Here is an 18,871-nt window from a genome sequence, read left to right on the forward strand (position 1 = left end):
CTCATAATGCTGTCCCCTGACAGGAACAAGCATTGCTGGGACTGTGTCTATGCTCTCAAACACCCATGACCCAGTGATTGCCAACAATATTACTCTTTGGGTCATCTACACACAGTCCTCATAATGCTGTCCCCTGACAGAAACAGGCATTGCTGGGACTGTGTCTATGCTCTCAAACACCCATGACCCAATGATTCCCAACAATATTACTCTTTGGGTCTTCTACACACAGTCCTCATAATGCTGTCCCCTGACACAAACAAGCATTGCTGGGACTGTGTCTACTCTCCCAAAAACCCATGTCCACTAAAATACCTATCAGAAAAATTAGAAAGATTTCCAAGACAGAAAGCTGTTCACCTGGGTTTCAGGAAACAAGGATAGTGATCCCATCATTTCATCACCTACAGTTTTGTCAGAGTGAGCAGAAACCTGTGGAGAAGACAACAAACGAGTCATTAAGATTCATTTAAAATGAACTTCAACGTAGAACACCATAGAGTAACACTCTATAAAGAGCTACGGTAAAGCTAGGCAAATTGTTTGGCAATTGTATTTTAAGCAAGGTCCCAGAGATTGCCAACATTATTACTCTTCGGGTCATCTACACACAGTCCTCATAATGCTGTCCCCTGACAGGAACAAGCATTGCTGGGACTGTGTCTATGCTCTCAAACACACATGTTCCAATGAATGCCAACAATACTACTCTTCGGGTCATCTACACACAGTCCTCATAATGCTGTCCCCTGACAGGAACAAGCATTGCTGGGACTGTGTCTATGCTCTCAAACACACATGTTCCAATGAATGCCAACAATACTACTCTTCGGGTCATCTACACACAGTCCTCATAATGCTGTCCCCTGACAGGAACAAGCATTGCTGGGACTGTGTCTATGCTCTCAAACACACATGTTCCAATGAATGCCAACAATACTACTCTTCGGGTCATCTACACACAGTCCTCATAATGCTGTCCCCTGACAGGAACAAGCATTGCTGGGACTGTGTCTATGCTCTCAAACACACATGTTCCAATGAATGCCAACAATACTACTCTTCGGGTCATCTACACACAGTCCTCATAATGCTGTCCCCTGACAGGAACAAGCATTGCTGGGACTGTGTCTACTCTCCCAAAAACCCATGTCCACCAAAATACACGTGAGAAAAATTACAAAAATTTCCAAGTTGGACAGCTGTTCACCTGCGGTTCACGAGACGAGGGTAGTGATCCCATTGGTTCTTCTCTTACATTTTTTTCAGAGCGGGCAGAAACCTGTGGAGAAGACAGCAAACGAGTCATTAAGATTCATTTAATATTAACTTCAAGATACAGTAACACTGTATATAGAGCTAATGCAATGATAGGTAAGCCAATTGGCCAAAGTATTTTAAACAAGGTCCTAGTGACAGAAAACAATATTACTCTTCTGGTTATATATACACAGTCTTAGAAATGCTGTGCCTTGACAGGAATAACCATTGCTTTGACTGCCTCGAGCAGGTACCTTAGGAGTATTCTTAAAATACATGGTGAAATGTCCTCACTAGTATGTAAACAAGCTATACTGTGCTTATATTGGAGACAGGTATGCTGAAAAAGACAGATATCTAAAAGTTGCAGGAAAATATACAGGACAGTGGGCCCTTAGTACCATGGTTGACAATTAAGCATAACAAAACTCCTCTTTGATTTAATAAAAAAGGGACTGAATGGGGAACAACTTCACACTATTTGTTGTCTGATGTTCCTTCCTGAATACATGCACTTATTCATTACTCACAGTTTTTTTTTTAGTTTTTTTTTTACTGCATTGTGTTCTTATCACAATCATGAAAATTAACATAGGGCTGCACTTCTCTTAACCTCAGTTGCAGCTAATGTTTCATATTTTCATATCTGTTTAACTTAGCCAACAATAACATCTACAAAATATTTAGAAAGCACTACTTTATAAAACGAAAATGTTTAACAGTAGACAAGGTTAGCTGCACATGCTAACATCATAACTGAAGTCAGCAGCCATTAGCCCATGTTGCTGTTTTTGTTTCTAGTCGACATCTAGTCAGTTTGAACACAAATGTAACATTCAAATTCCTGTTTTTAAATGGTCATTCCATTTAACACATGGAGTGTTTAAACCTTGTTCTAAGTGGTCACCTGTTCTCAACACAAGCTAGCTTTTGCTCATTAGCTTAATTAGCAAGTGCTGCATGAAAATATATGTTGGTCACATTGCAAATATCAGTAAAAGTTTGCTAACCTTGCTTATGTTCAAAGCACTTTAACAAAGACTTACCTGCATACTTCTCCACATCCATCTGAGTTCCAGTGCAGTATAATTGTGTATCCTCGCAGAGAGTGCAACATCAGTCTTGGGAGGAAAATGACAGGTGGGGAGGGATTAAGGCTCCACCCCTTTTCCTCTCTCCAATTTGGTGTTCTTTGATGAACAAATCATCCACTAGATTTTGTGATAGAATAATTATTTATCCACTACCTGGGACCTTCATGACAGTGATTTCCAAAATTATTACAGATGTCATTTCCATAGTGATCAGTTATATAGTATGTGCAATTGTGTATATCAGGGGTATTCAATTTATGATATCTTAGCAATATTTCATGATGCCAAGGTCTGAAGTAATATTATATATATATATATATATATATATATATATATATATATATATATATATATATATATATATATATATATGGCAGGGAAAGTGTACATGGAACGACATAACCAAGTGGCGGGCATAGTGTACAGAAACATCTGTGCAGAATATGGACTGGAAGCCCCGAGATCAAAATGGGGAACAACCCCAAAAGTGGTGGAGAATGACCGAGCTAAGATCCTGTGGGACTTCCAGATCCAGACAGACAAGATGGCAATGGCGAACCAACCGGACATTGTGGTGGTGGATAAAGAACAGAGGAAAGCCGTTGTGGTGGATGTAGCAATACCAAATGACTACAACATCAGGAAAAAGGAGCACGAGAAATTGGAGAAATACCAGGGCCTCAGAGAGGAACTGGAGAAGGCCTGGAAGGTGAAGACCACAGTGGTGCCAGTGGTCATCAGGGCCCTCGGGGCAGTCACCCCCAAACTGGAGCAGTGGCTAAAACAGATCCCAGGAATGACATCAGACATCTTAGTCCAGAAATGTGCAGTTCTAGGCACAGCCAAGATACTGCGCAGAACCCTCGACCTCCCAGGCCTCTGGTAGAGGACCCGAGCTCAGAGGATGAAGAAGACCACCCGCGGAGGGTGAGAAGGGAACTATATATATATATATACTTAAAAAAACTTAGCTAGGTAGTTGTTTCAGCATCTGCATGACTTGATTTGCTTTTCAAATTAAATGAATTCAGTCTTATTCGAGTACCTTTTGACAATATTTATTGTCATGAAACAGGGAGTTGAACATGTATGTCTCAATCACTGAGTAAAAGTAGGATGTCGAGTCAAAAGAAGAACATAGGTGAAACAAGAAAACTTGTTTACAAGTGACTAACCTCAGAAAAACAAATTGAAGAAAGCTTTATATTTTTGTTTACCATCTGGACTTAAACTATTTAAAAATGAACAGATTTAATAACTGAACATTTTTAGACTTAGATCACGTATTTCTTTTGCTTTCAGTGACAGAAGTGAGTGCTTGCTTGTCATGCCATAATTTTAACCTGTGCTTGAGTGATGTCAGAACCAGTCTCATGTATGTGGATGTGCTCATTGGTGAGCCAGGAACAATATTTTGTTTCTATAATCATTGTAGAGAAAGCTGACTCACGTGTCACGTGTGTGGAGCCAAACATAATTAAGATTTACCTACTAAGATTTAAGATTTACCTACTTACCTCAGAGCTGGGAAAGCTTTGAGGACAGTAGCCCTTTGGAGCCAGGGGATCAGTCCTTACAGACTTTTCCTTCATGGATAAATCTGCTTAGACCAGTGTTTCTCAACCCCAGTCCTCACGCCCCCCTGCTCTGCATGTTTTAGATGTGTCTCTATTCCAGAACAGCTGATTCAAATGATTGCATGACCATCCAATACTGCAGAAGCCTGTTAATCACCCAGAGATACAATCCAGGTGTGTGGCAGAAGGGAAATACCTAAAACATGCAGGACAGTGGGGGCGGTGAGGACCAGGGTTGAGAAACACTGGCTTATACTGTAAAAGCTGCACCAGTAAATCAGACAGTGCTCAACAAGATTTTAGGTTGTCATTTTTGTTTTGGGTCCACATGAGACATCATTTTAGTCTAGATGCGGACCAGGGTCCACCTATTAGTGACCTGTGGTGTATATCTTGATCTCATTGGGTCTTTATTCAATTAAATTCAAAAGTAGTTTGCTTATTCAAAACGGAAATTAAATGTTGACGTAACTAATTAAGGAGTTATAATAGATTGTGATGGCTGTGGCCAAGAAAGATCTCCTGTAGCAGTCCGCTTTACAACCAATCTGTAGAAACGTCTGGCTGAAGAGACTCGGATTTGAAATAACAGGATGGTGAGCATTGTCTAAAACTTTTTTTGATTTTATGCAAAATTCCTCTGTGGATCATCATCTTCAGAATTTTAACAGTCGTCCCCAGAACAGAACCAGCCTTCTTTATCAAATTGTTAAGCTTTTTAAGTCCCTGGGTCTGATGCTGCTCTCCCAACAGATGACAGCAGAGGAGACGGTGCTCTCAACAACAGACTTATAAAAGATATGCAGGATCTTGCTGCAAACCTTAAAGGATTTTAGCTTCCTCAATAAATACTGTCTACTCTGTCCTTTCTTGTAGACGGTTTCACTGTTGAGTTTCAAGTCTAGTCTGTTATCTAGCTGAACACCAAGGTGTTACTCCATTTTCCTTAACCACATCCACTTCTTCTCCCATGATGGAAATGGGGCTTGATCTAACACTGTTTCTCCGGAAATCAACAATAATCTCCTTTGTTCTATTTTCATTCAGGATGAGATAATTGTCCCCACACCATGCCACAAAGCAGTCCACCAGCTCTCTGTACTCAGCCTCTTGTCCATCTCTGATGCATCCCACAACTGCAGTCAGCCGAGTATTTTCATAGGTGACAGAAGTCAGACTTATCCTGAAAGCATGATGTGCACAGAGTGAAAATGAATGGTGAGAGTACAGTGCCCTGTGGAGCTCCTGTGTTGTTGACCACCTGGTTAGACACACAGTCCTTGTTGAGGCCTCCATCTGTGTCTTCTGAAGTTTCTCACAGAGCAGATCAGGCTGAATTGTGTTAAATGCACTGGAGAAATCAAAGAACATGATCCTCAAAGTGCTGCCTGCTTTGTCCAGATGACAGTGGGTTTGATGAAGCAGGTATATGATGGCACCATAAATTCCTACTCCATGGCAATAAGCAAACTGCAGGGGGTCCTGATATGTGCTTGTCAGCTTATTCAGGTGGGCCAACAGGAGTCTTTCCATGACCTTCATGATATGGGATATCAGGGCAGAAGTCCAACAACAGAAGTCCAACAACAGAACACCTATCAGGTTCAGGTCAGGAGATCCATTTCTTCCTACCGTGCCCCTCCAGGTCTCATTGTTATTGCCCAAGTGAGCATTGAAGTCTCCAAGCAGAACAAGGGAGTCCTCAAGAGGTGCACTCTACATTAACATTCAAAGGACTCCAAAAAGGGTGGGTAATCTGAACATGCACATGCACAAACCGTTAGGACCCAGCCCCCCACTTCTAAGCAGAGGGAGGCTACCCTCTCACTCACCGGGACGAACCTCAATGTGTAAGCACCGAGATGGGGGGCAACAAAAGTATGTCCACTCTGGCCAATTGCCTGTCACTGGGGGCAACTCCAGAGAGAAAGAGTGTCCAACCCCTCTCAAGGAGACTGGTTCCAGAACCCGAGCCATGGGTCAAGGTGAAACCGACTATTTCTAGATGGAACCTCTCAACCTTGCACACCTGCTTAGGCTTCTTCCCCACCAGAGGTGACATTTCGCATCCCAAGAGCCAGTTTCTGTAGCCAGGGGTCAGATTCTCGGTTTTCCTCTCTCAAAAGAGGAACATTGGAGTAACCATAGGGTACTTGGTTACCTTCCTGACTAAGGCCCTTCTCTCCTGATTACTCAATTTAGACAACCAACTAGCTCTATAGAGAGTACTAGTTGTTCCAAACTGATTCCATTTATGAATGAAGGAGGCCACTGAGCTCATTGGGGCCTTCAAAGCAGGAGAATGTTTTATATCTTTCCCCAGATTTTTGCCTCAAAACAATGCTGTCTCTGAGGTCTACAGACAATGTATTTGATTTCATGCTTGGTGTTTGCATACTGATATCCATTGTCCATTTTGGGACTTTATAAAGACAGGTGTGTGCCTTTCCAGATCTAATCAAATCAACAGAATTGGCTATTACAGGTGGAATCTATTTAAGTTGTAGAACTTAATCTCTGCAATTATCAGTGAAAATAGCTCTATTTCGAGCTTCATGAAAAAGGCTGTGAATACTTATGTATGTAAATTTAATTTCTTAGTAATTCTGTTTTTAGTTAGTTTGCAAAAATCACACATTTTTCACACATCGTGTCATAATAGGGCATTTGTGTTATGAATCTTGAGGAAAGGGACTAATACAATTTGGAAAAATGTTATAACATAGCCAAACATGGAAAAATTGAAGCGTTGTGAATACTTTCCAGATTCACTGTATATATGGATAAAAAGGTGTTGTCCAGGGATGTTCACATAACCTCTTACAAGTCTAAGTCTCTTTTTAGTGAAATCTGCAACATCTAGTGAGTTGCATTACTCTAGGTTAGGATTTAGTTGGGTAAAGTTTGTCCCTATACCTAAGCTATTACATTTGCATGTGATAATTAACTTTCAATCTCCCAATATTTATTAACAACTATCTTTTAATCATTCAAAATTTAATTTACAATCCAAAAATATGCTATGGCCAGTAATACCATACCATTAAGCCACTGAAATTTTTAGACTCAATATTATCAATCCTCTTACATCCTTCAGTATACTATAAAACCATAGATTAAAGATTAACTTTGTTGAAATGAATCACTCAACAGCCAGTTACAGATTTAGTACATCTAAAATAATCAGTGTTTTAATTTAGCCAGATTTGCATTCAATAAAGTAGCATATTTTTAGGAGAATTGTTATTTAACACACATTTTCCTGACAAAAACCTTCATTACAGGGACCCGCATATGCTGGCCAATCAGCGTGTCTAAAAAGATACACATGTGTGAATTATTCATGAGCAAGTGCAATACCAAGAGTTACCACCCGGGGCGCAAATCGATACACACATTATACACACATGTCTTGTAATTGTGACTTATGGGGACTTTGCCTGATTTTTGGAATTTAACCCTTTGACATCCATTCAAACCCCCTCCAATCATTTTTATGTTGCAAGAATTATGAGGACATCGGCACTGTCCCACTAATTCAAAATGTCCCGTTAGTGTTGCGTGTATACAGGCGAAATGTCCTGTTAATTCACCTGTGCAAACACACACACACACACACACACACACACACACACACACACACACACACACACACACACACACACACCCACACACACACATGCAGACACATCAACTCTTCTCCCAGCTGCTATGGACAGAGAACTGATAACAGACTCCCAAGCAGCTCCAGCCAAAACAACAGTAACACTCAGCATAGTCATATTTAAGCACAATCAAGGAACTATGTTAACTTCAATTATTATGAAAATTCAAGCTATATCAAACATAACTTCACAGAAATTTGACTTCACAATTTGATCTCTTGAAATTGGTCTCTGTCTCTTTCAGATGTTCCTACTCTTTCTGACGCTCTGGCTTCCTCAGGTTATCACAACAAGATTTCTGAGGCCATTTACAACTATTCTTATTATGAGTGTTGGACTGAGAAGTAGCTCAGATGTTTGCTAATTGCCATTGCCACTAGTCTGGAGGATCTCAGGGGGGAGTAATGGTTTTACCTGCGCTACAAATCTCTGCAGCACCTCTAAAGTGACTGTGGGGTGTTTTTTCTGATTAATGCTGTACCTGCCCGACCTGCCATTTCAGTAAGAACTCATTTCTTGCCAGGTTGGCAGTTGTCATTTTGGATTATGAATGGGACCGTGATCTGTGAGATGAATCCTGCTGTAAACGTCTCCAGATCTTCTAAGCTGTCTTCCTTTATCTTTGTAATGCAGTTTCTTCTCTAATGTTTTGTAAAGACATTAGTGAACCTTTGAGCCCTTCACTGCCTCAGCAATGCTGCTGTGGGTATTTAGCTCATGCCACAAATCACAATAGTAGTAGAAATTTATTTATTTATTTTTAGAATGTGCTCTACATCTGGCTAGCTTAGTGGTGAAAGTACCATTATTATTCGACAGGCTCCTTCACTGTCCAGTTTTACAACCCATTAGAAAACCCAGCTGAGACTTGATTTTACTTAACTTTTATTGGTATTGATTTGATATGTTTAACTGTGTCGTTTTATTGCATTTTGAATTGAGCCTCTTTTATTCATTATTATATGCTTAACTTTGTCACTTTATTTTTATGCTTTCTTTTATCTTATTTGTCACATATGTCCAGTACTTTGTTTCAGCTGTGGCTGGTGTTAAAGCAACTTATAAATACATGTCTGTTTTTCAGACTGACCAGATGTGGCAGCACATTCTGGATGATCGGAGTTTTGACTGCACAGGCTAGAAACCCAGTTAGGTGGGAATTGCACTAATACACAAGAGCAGTAAAAGCGAAGAAGATGGATTAACAGTACTTCCTAGTAACTAATGGTGTCATCCAGAAGATGAAATATTGTCTTTTCTTCCTGGAAACAGATCTGCATAAAAGTCATAAGACTATCAAACATCAACAGTGTGTCGAGAAGCCAGAGGCCTCTTCAGATTTGGTGCAAGACTGACTGCTACCAGAGGCCCATCCATCCCAACAGCATCATCATCCATAATGACGTTTAGAATAATATGACATTTAGTTTCCTTTAGGTTAAAACTGTGTTTTGGACTGAACTGATTCAATAGTGCAAAAATGAACAAGTAAATAAAACTATAGTTGCTCAGAAAATGACCAGCGATGTTTGATTTCTTCTTTGCATTTAGAGATATTATTATTATTGTCGCCCCCTCCTGGCCTGACATGGTTATTTCAGCTATTAAAAAAAACAATCCTCTAATTAGTTTTTTTTTTTTTTTTAACGCAACAAAACAAAAAACATTGAGGTAAGCAAAAAGTGTAAAACAAAATTGCAGAAGTGTAGCCCTCCCTTAGTCTAATATCCTGAGTGAAAAATTATATTGGAGCAGAAAGTCCTTCCCTCCAATTAGTTGAGCTTGAAAAGAATTAGGCTCTGCTGTGTTCAACCATCTCTCATGACTTCCGGGATCTGTGCCATGTTCAGGGTGGCATGAGTTGTAAGTAAATATGAGGTCATGAAAATGAACCACAGGCCTCTTCCCTTTTAACAATTAGATGGTCTGATAGGCGCGCAGAGTAGGAGTGAGCTGCAGCCACCGCTCTGTCTGATGAGATTAGTCACCAGGACCTCTCCTCTCAAACTAATTTGAAAAATGCATCTTCGTCTAACCAGCCCCATCCTTCCTTATCTGCTGCTTTATGGCTGGACCTGCGGAAGGAGGAAACCAAGGGGCTGACTGGTCACACTGAGTCAAAAAGAAACTGTAATGCTGCAATTTGTTCTGTATATTTCTTAATACATAGGGGTAAATGGGGCTTTTTCAGTATTTTTTGTTACTCAGAAAGTGCTAATTAATCAGTGTACTTATCTTTCCTGTGATGAACTGCTGTTCTTGGGTTTTATCCACCTACATTAGGTCCAAAAAGAAATAGAAAAAAATAAATAACTCAATTTGGATAAAAGCATAAACATAATTCTGTCACTTTTGCACAACTTTTTCCAAAGTCCTTCTATTTCTTCTTGACTATGTGCCTTTAGCTTCAGGTGCCACATATATTTGGAGTCAAACATCATCCCCCTTCATGCCGATAACTTATAAAATATTTTTCCTGCCTCAAAAACAATACCAGGTTATATAGTACTGTTGTTGTTACTCTTTTAGCCATCTTAACAATCTTCTGTGCAAAACACATTTCCATTTATCTTTTATAGGATGAGGCAGTGACCTCTTGACCTTGGAGATTTGCATGGACAGATATTTTACTGTGTGTTTATGCCTTGCTGCATGATTGTTGCAGATGGTGTGTCTTTTGCATTTTTGCAGCCACATATTGCCATTTTGTTCAAACCTATTTTAATTTGGATTAATTATAGCAATATATGACTATATTTACTCTCAAATCTAATTATCAAATAATTCGATTTAATTCCATATAATTTTCTGATTATTTTATACTAAGCCATGTTTCCTCAAAAATTATACTTGAGTATTTCTGTAAACAATCGGTAGTTACTAATCAACCAGCTGGTCTCCATTCACCTCTTATTACCGTTCTGTTATGAGACAACCAAACTTTCAAAAGTATAAACCAGCTCGTCTTAAACATATTTCGTCCTCTTTGTGCCTTTACAATTGCTGTTTTCTTTCCAGTTTGATGTCTAGACCAAGTGAAACTTCTTAAGAGATTAACTCAACAAGTTGAGGAGGAATTTTTCATTTCTTTCTCTTTTTGTAACAGAAATCTGTAACACTACCAGGAAACCACACCCACCGAACCGTTTTTACATATTCAAACCACAGAAACCACATGTCTTCAGTTCCATGGACATTTATTGATGCCAAATGTTTGGGCTTTATTACCTGTGGTTTTCAGAGTTGCATCATTAAAAATAATCTTTGGTCATCAAAATACTAAAATTAATTGCATTAGGTTTTGACTTACACTTTTCCCCAAGTGATACTAAAACTATTCCTATGAAGGTAGGAATAGTTTAGTGTGTTATTGAAAACACACTAATGTAAAGACTCAAATAGCATTAAAAAACTTTAGTTAATTCAAGAGAATGGAATGGAAGGATTTAGCCTCAGTCTGCAGATGGGAGTGATTTCCAGCAGCAGCAGCAGCAGCAGCAGCAGCAGCAGCAGCAGCAGCAGCAGCAGCAGAACCAGCACCAGCAGCAGCTGTGTTTAACAGATGCTGAATTAGCGGGTCGCCTCTCTCTGCTTCTGGCAGACTAATAACTGTTAGTTTGAGAAGCAGAGATCCTCCACGGTCAGAGTGACACGGTGGATGATTATTTGTAGCCTCTGCTGCCAAAATTAATTAACCAAATGTCCAAAAATCTCTGCTCCACAAATCAGTAACAAACTTCCAGAAAGTATCAGAACAGCTGAAACACTGAGTTCCTCCAAATCAAGGCTACAAACCTGTCTGTTTGGAGTTGTCTTTGGTTAGTTCTAAATGGAACACTGATCAACATGATGAGTATCTATGATTTTGACGATGACAATTGACAAGATGTAATGCTTATTGCTTGTTTCATAACTGGTGACTGCATAACGTTTTTATGATGAAAAGCACTTTGAACTGCCTTGTTGCTGAAATGTGCTACACAAATAAACTTGGACTTGAAATGTTTTGACAACTTTTGATCATCTCAGATAACTCAAGCACCAACAACTGAAGCAGCTTTCTCTCTTCTTATGTGTATTTGCAGATATGTCTGATGTCCCTTGAGATTTGGGAGCCCCTTGCCCTGGCATCCGGCCCCGGTGCCACACTGCTGGCTCCCCAGGATGGAACACACTCATTCCCTGAGAAATGAGCAGGACTCAGTACTCTCACTTGACCAGATACGGACCATCCGGGCGAACAATGACTATGTGGACAGACCAGTGGCGTTGGAACCGGCATCCCAATCTGGATTCTACTATGCCCACGAGGACCGTATAGTATACAGCCATCACTCCCAGCCTTCTTCTTTCTCCTCTGCTCTGTCCCGCAGTCAAAGTCAGCAGCAGCATGCTCATCTGGCACACCTGAGCCGCTCCAGCACCGTAAGCTCCTCGATTTCTCGGACCAGTGCCACATCCGATCAGCGGCTTCTGGCAGGTTTGACGCCCTCTCACTCCGGATTCAGTTCAGTCATCCACTCTCAGCCTAAAGGGGAGCTTAAGTCCAACACTTCCTTTGGTAAAGGCCTGACAGACGAGGAAGCTGAACATTTGTTCATCTGTGAACGATGTGGCCGCTGCAAGTGTCAAGAATGCTGCAGCCCCCGCCGCCTGCCTTCATGCTGGGCCTGTGAGCAACGTTGTCTTTGCTCTGCCGAGAGCGCCGTGGAGTATGGTACATGCTTGTGTTGTGTGAAAGGCCTGTTCTATCACTGTTCTGCCCAAGATGACGAGGATAACTGCGCTGATCGGCCATGCTCCTGCTCTGCAGCCCACGCCTGCGCTCGCTGGAGCACCATGGCACTGCTGGCACTCTGTCTGCCCTGCCTCTGCTGCTACCCCCCTGCCAAGATGTGTCTTGCACTATGCCAGTGCGTACATGACCGAGCAACACGGCCTGGCTGCAGGTGCAGCAACACCAACACAGTCTGCCGCAAAATTTCTGCCTCCAACCCTAACGCCGGTCACCCACCGCTACGAAGCAAAGACCTGGAAAAGTCACTATGACACGTTTAGAGTTGGGGGAGAAAATCAAACCAAAAAAAATGGTGACATTGTGGTCCACCTGCCTATAAATACCAACCTAACAAACCCAACGTCAAGTGTTGTTCTCCTAAAACACTTTGAATTTAGATCTCCAACTCAGGGGGGACCAAAGACCTACTGTGCCTGTTCATGTTGGAGACTTAATGCCTGAAAACAAGAGCTCTACCTTTAACCCAGACTCTCAGACAAGAACAACCTCTCTTTGCCTTCTGTCTTGTTATCTCAGCGTGATAAAATCTATTTATTTATTGTTAAACCTCCTTCCTCCCCACCCTTTGCAGAAGGTTCGAGTGGAGCACAGAGAGGAGTGACTGACCCGCGGCGGTGTGTACAATCCTCGCCAACAGGAGTTCCGTTCTCCAGAAACAGAATTTCAGAGCAAGTACTGAAACTAATCCTGAAGTGATGTTCTGAGGACTTACTGCAATCTAAGGACAAAAAGGGAACACATTAAATCTTTTTGCTACATTGATTGCTTGACTAGGGCTAAGCAAAGCATAAAGGCCATAAAGTGACTGTCTTCACAATCTGAAACCAAAAAATGGGACCATCCACTGTACTGACTAAGTGAATTTAAATGCTATTAAGCTCATTTGTAAAAGAAAAGCACTGTGAGGTGGATGGACAATGTTTTCCACCCAGAACTGAACTGGGGATTATTAAACCAGAGAGGATGCATCCATTGTGTCAAGGCAGCGTGCGAATGTGTTTGTGTGTCTCCTCCTACTGTACAACCTGTGTGTGTGTGTGTGTGTGTGTGTTGTTTTGTCAGCAGAAGAAGCCTCCCTTGTCTTTATTTTTAGCTGTGCTGCTTTAGTCAAGCTCCAGGAGTCTGGTCAGGTTTCCTCTTGAAGTCAGTCTGTCGCCAGCCTCACCCCACTGACCGAACTCCATCTTCCTTCTCCACTCCTCTTTTTCTTATCTATTTACTCATCCACCAATCAGGTAATACCTTGGTTTATGAGGGTTAGATTTGTTAATAAGCAAAATTACCACGAGAAGAGCTTGCCTTTTGATTGTTTGAAGTTTTCGGTCATAATGACATCTGATGAAGGCTCAACCCAGACAGATGGAAGAGAATAAGACAATCCAACTAGAAAGTAGACACGAGGCATTTATATTGTATCTCCCTCCTGCCTCATCTGTCTTCCCTCTAAAGCTCAGTCGGCTAAAAGCCTCTAGTTCCAGGCCCACAGAGAGTTGATCAAACAGGCAATTAGCTTCCTGTTAGCTCTTAATGGGCCATAGAAGACTGGAGTGTGGGAGGGAAGAGGGTGGACAGGATGCAGGAGGAGTTGTGGTGTTTGGCAGATGGAGAGAGGGATGCTAAGAGGGGGAAAAAGAGGTGGTTGATGTTGCAATGAGGTCATCCTTTTTTATTTCAGGTTTCAAAGCAAGAGAAATGCAACAGACATTCTCAAAAAGGGAGCATCTAAGGCGAATGAGTACAACAGTCACACGAGTATGGGTGTGTATTTGTGTGAAGGGTTGGGCGTGTGCATATGTTTTACAGTGTGTGTGTGTAGGTTTAAGAATGAATACGTTTTAGCCTGTCTGTGCATGAATAAGCACAGACGTACACACTGACCTGATATGTTAAATATTACTTTGCTATATTTTTATATGTAATTGTGGACCTTCAGCTGTATAACTATTTTTATTCAGTGTTATTTTCAGACAGTAATATTGTTTTCCATTAAAGTGAGAAATTTCCTGTGTTCCTACACAATTGTGATCTTTTCTGAAACTTTTAGGGCAACTCTCACAAGCATGATGGGTTTTAGAAACAAGTCTAACACCCAGCTGACATGTGCAGTTAGCAACAAATGGGTTTTGCCTTGTGCACCTGGTCCCACAGTGAGCCACATCAGAAAAACCTTATGAAGGTCTGTGTCTCAAACAACTATTTTCATTGTGCACTGAGTTGTTTCATTATTTTTTTGCTCATTTTGTAATTTTGTCTTAGGACAAAGGATGAAAATGAGCTATTATGCCAAGAATCATGGTAATGTTGACTAAGGTGCAGTGTCCGAAATGTCATGTCTGTTAGCAAACCAACTGCAGCCCTGGTACCTGAGCAGAAAGCCTGACCAGCTAGCATAGGCCTGTTGTGTTAGTTAATAAAGACAAAAATGGTAAAAGGGGATATTATTCTGCACGATACGCACTTGAAAACTTCTGAGTATAATAAAAATAATAAGAAACACATATTCCAGCACTGTAATATTATTTTAGCAGCATTTGTTATTCATGTCTCTGTTATGAAGTGATACTGTCCAGTTTTTGCCTGAGAGTTGCCCTAGATTTTTCCATACATCACTGATCCTACACTGAAAGTTGAGTTTTGACTTATAAATGTTTTCCTCCCTTTTTTTAAGTCACAATGTTGCAACTTTTTCTGCATTTACTATTGTCTCCGCCATAATTACTGCAAATAGTCCAAACAACATAATCAGATGCTCAGTAATCAAATCCCTAAGTGTTACGTCCACATCAATGAAGATACATATGAGGACCCATTTTTATATTCTAGACAGATAAAACCATGCTTTCTGAAAACAAAAAAGAAGTTCCTCATTGGAGCCATTTTTGATACTTTGCTGGTATATGCATGCAACTGTGAATGACTATGCTTCAAAAGCAGCAGAACAGCTTGGGTGCCTGATTTAAAAACACTGGCGTGTTCGGGTAAACATTTTTAAAATAATGTTTTTCAATTGCATCTTCATTTTTGTGGACTCAGATGGATTCTGCACAGAATCTCTGCTTCAGTGGCTGAATGCCTGCAGTCAAACCTTGGTGCTTGTGAAGAGCATGTGAGGAACAACTGTTTCATTCTGGATACGCTTTAGCTTGAACTCTTTAGCTGTTTGGTTTGTTGTGTACAGAAACACACAGAGAGGGGAACTGTGGAGGAGAAGTCAAACTCAGCCAAACTCAGTTCCAGACAAACGTAGTTTAAATTAATAGTTTTTAAGTGTTCATATTTTATTGGCACATCCTGGCAAACTAATGTTAATGTTCTGAATCATGAACTGAGTTTATGATTCTCCTAACTTTATTCCTGTTGATTTCCTGCATTTTTCCATCTTTTTTCTCATTTTCTTTTTTCACTTCTACCCTTTTCCTTCTTCTCCCTCTATCCTTCTCTTTTGCTCATTTTCCTTCTTCATCCTTCATTTCCTTCCTTCCTTTCTCTCTTTACTCCCTCTTTTCACTTTGCTTTTTCTTCCTCATTCTTCTGTCCCTCTTTCTGTCCTGTTTACATTGTAAAAAAAAAATCATCTCCAATTTTACCATATAAATACAGTAAAATTCTGGCAACCACAGCTGCTGATATTTTACCATAAATTAGATACGTTTCTTCATGTTTCTTTACAGTGCACTCTTTTATTCTTCCTCCTCTTCTTATTACTTCATATTCCTTGCTTCCTCACGTCTTAAATGTCTTCCTGTTTTTGCTTCTTGCAAGTATTATATTTTAATCCTGACCTCAATAGATACATTTTCTGTAAAATCATAAGAAACACTTTCAATTTGCAATTAAAAAAATGACGAAACATTGACTAAGAACTAATTTCAGTTGAAAGAGTTTTGATTGGCACGCATTGCTGCTCCTCATTCTCCTCAACTCCCCTGACCAGATGATTCTGTATGTGTCTGTATGAATTCAATCCTATGCATCGTCAGGAATCTGTCTGCTGCTAAATGTTTGAAGGCTCCCACAATAACCACTCCACTTCTGCTTGGGTCGTAGCAAGCATCGTTCCTGGTGCTAATTGGCATCTTGTAAGTTGTTAAAGAATCTAGGGAGAGTATATAGAACAAATATATAAAGAAATCTATCTATCTATCTATATATATATATATATATATATATATATATATATATATATATATAGGCAATATGCATTTCACAGTTGGTTTCACTGCTGTTTTTGCTTCATCTATATATTTATTTGAATGGTTGCAACAATTGTGCTAACATTAACCATGTTGTATTTATTTTACAGCACTCAGTGAAAGCCAAGAGCACCAATGTTGTTGTTTGAGTTTCTTTGTTCCTCTCAGTGTGGTGTGGCTGCTGCTGCCCTCCTGGCAAAAGACAAACCAATAAAACAACAGTTTTCAAACGAACGCTGAGTTCATATGGTCTGATTTTATCATGCAGCTGTTCCATCTTACCAGTAATCAAGATGACAGTTTTATTCTAACGATGAGGCCAGACTAACTTCCATTCATCCTGTCTCATCTACGGTTGAGTCATCAACCGTCTCATGAACGTTCTGCAGGATTGCACTTGCAGGCAAGGCAAGGTTGACTGAGAACTGCAAGGCAAGGACCTGGCATACTGCAAAAACACAAAAAGCATTTTTCGTCTAGTTTCTAGTGAAATAAAGCAAAACTAACTTACAAGTAACTTTTCAGGAAAATTTAGGAGCTTAAGCCAGTAATTTATTAATATTGATAAAAAAGTACTGGCTCCACTGGCAGATGATTTCACTTATAACATGAGAATATGTCCTGTTATAAGTTAAATCATCTGCTTGTGGAACTGCTACTTTTTATTAAAGAATTATTCATATAACACAAACTCCTGTATGTTGTGTTTGTTTTACCTAAATGAAGCCACTATAATTGTCATTAGCTGCTTCTCAAACGTCAGTCGGTGGCGGCAGACAGACACTCACAATGAGCCAGCTTCTGCTGAAAGTTTCTTCCTCTTTAAATGAGAGTTTCTTTTCTCACTGTTTCTACATTCTTGCTCAGTGTGAGGGATTGCTTCAGAGTCAGTGGCTGCTGTTTTATATTCATACTTGGAGAAGTGCTGCAAGAAAATTAATCGGTGCAATCGATGGGGGATGTTATCATTTTGGAGTTAAATGTTAATCTGTGTTCTTTCAAATTGTAAAACACATTGAGATCAGGTTCTTTTGAAATGGCACGCTCTTAATTTGATAGGAAGTGTTCCAGTATCTGCCTGCTATCTGATAAGTCTCAAACATACTAATAAAAATAAAGTTGAAAACAGATTTGACTGCATTGAACCAATAAAAGTATATTGTAATTGCCAAATAATTACATAAAATATGAATTCCAAACATAACAACGTCTTATGAACTTCTTAATATCACATAAGATCTGTCCCTGCCAGTAGGCCTTTCTGTTCACCCTTAGAGCTCCACCCCTAAAAGTCCAAATACAAGGGCATTTTTATTAAAAACAGACAAATATAATTAAACACAATTACGTTGCAAAATCAGTTTTAAAGTTAGGTGGGTCATTAATAAAATTTTCATTATTAATATATCAGTTTTACAATGTCAAGTGAAATGTTTGATGGGGCGTCATATTACACAAAGTAACAAGCCAAAAAATAACAGCGACCACGGCGTCAACAAGACAGTCCAATTTACTTTTTTTTCCTTGTTGCATACAAAACAAAATGCGGAGCAGGGGAAAGGATGAGGAGTACCAAAACAAAAATAGAGTACCAAAATTTAAATTGACATATTTTGACACTTAAATGCCTACACTAAGTGTTGTGTTGCGTTCCAGCATCCATGTTGGCCCCAGATAACCCTTCATTCACAATCTGCGTTCCGACAAATGGATCACTACTGGTGTCCATTAGCGGGTCTGATTTCCCTAAAGCTTCATTTGCTATGAAGATCCCGAACATGACCCATTCTGACCTCATGTCCCTAACCTGCAATCAAGTTAAACATCTCCTGAAACAGGGTGTGGATTCAGTGTGCTTGTGTTTTTGCTGGCGTTGTTGTGAACCTTAATATCATCTGCAGGTAAAATCCAACGGAGGAGTCAAACAACAGTTTGCTCCCCCATCCTGGTGCTCCACTCCCCTCAATGTACTCTGCTGGGCCCATAAATAAGTAATCACGGCTGGCTCAGACTAATGGCTTCCTAAAGAAGTGAATATAAATGGATGGGAGTTACAGAAACACAAAAAGAGACCTAGAAGAGATATATTTGAATGGGAACACACCAGAGTGTGTTGTGTTTTTTATGCAAATCTGTTCCCTTTTTATTACCTAAAATCAAAATACTTCTCAGCAGACTAAATGCATCTTTTCCTCTGCACCCGCCCCCAGCAACCTCAAACAAACCATGACGACACTCGACACACAGCCCTGCACATGCAGCTATACGTGAAATAGAAGTTAAC

At 40.1% G+C, this 18,871-nt stretch overlaps 1 protein-coding gene across 1 annotated transcript; it reads left to right on the forward strand.

Annotated features, from left to right (window-relative positions):
* Positions 1-11,640: 11,640 nt before the first annotated feature.
* Positions 11,641-16,821, forward strand: LOC106926512 (protein sprouty homolog 3). Its single transcript, XM_015001483.2, has one exon. It carries the CDS (start codon positions 11,761-11,763, stop codon positions 12,643-12,645), a length of 885 nt encoding a protein of 294 aa, XP_014856969.2. The 5' UTR covers positions 11,641-11,760; the 3' UTR covers positions 12,646-16,821.
* The last annotated feature ends 2,050 nt before the right edge of the window (positions 16,822-18,871 follow it).

The sequence above is a fragment of the Poecilia mexicana genome, unplaced genomic scaffold (assembly GCF_051168715.1).
Source record: "Poecilia mexicana isolate PSO_F unplaced genomic scaffold, ASM5116871v1 scaffold_14, whole genome shotgun sequence".
Classification (NCBI taxonomy): Eukaryota; Metazoa; Chordata; class Actinopteri; order Cyprinodontiformes; family Poeciliidae; genus Poecilia; species Poecilia mexicana.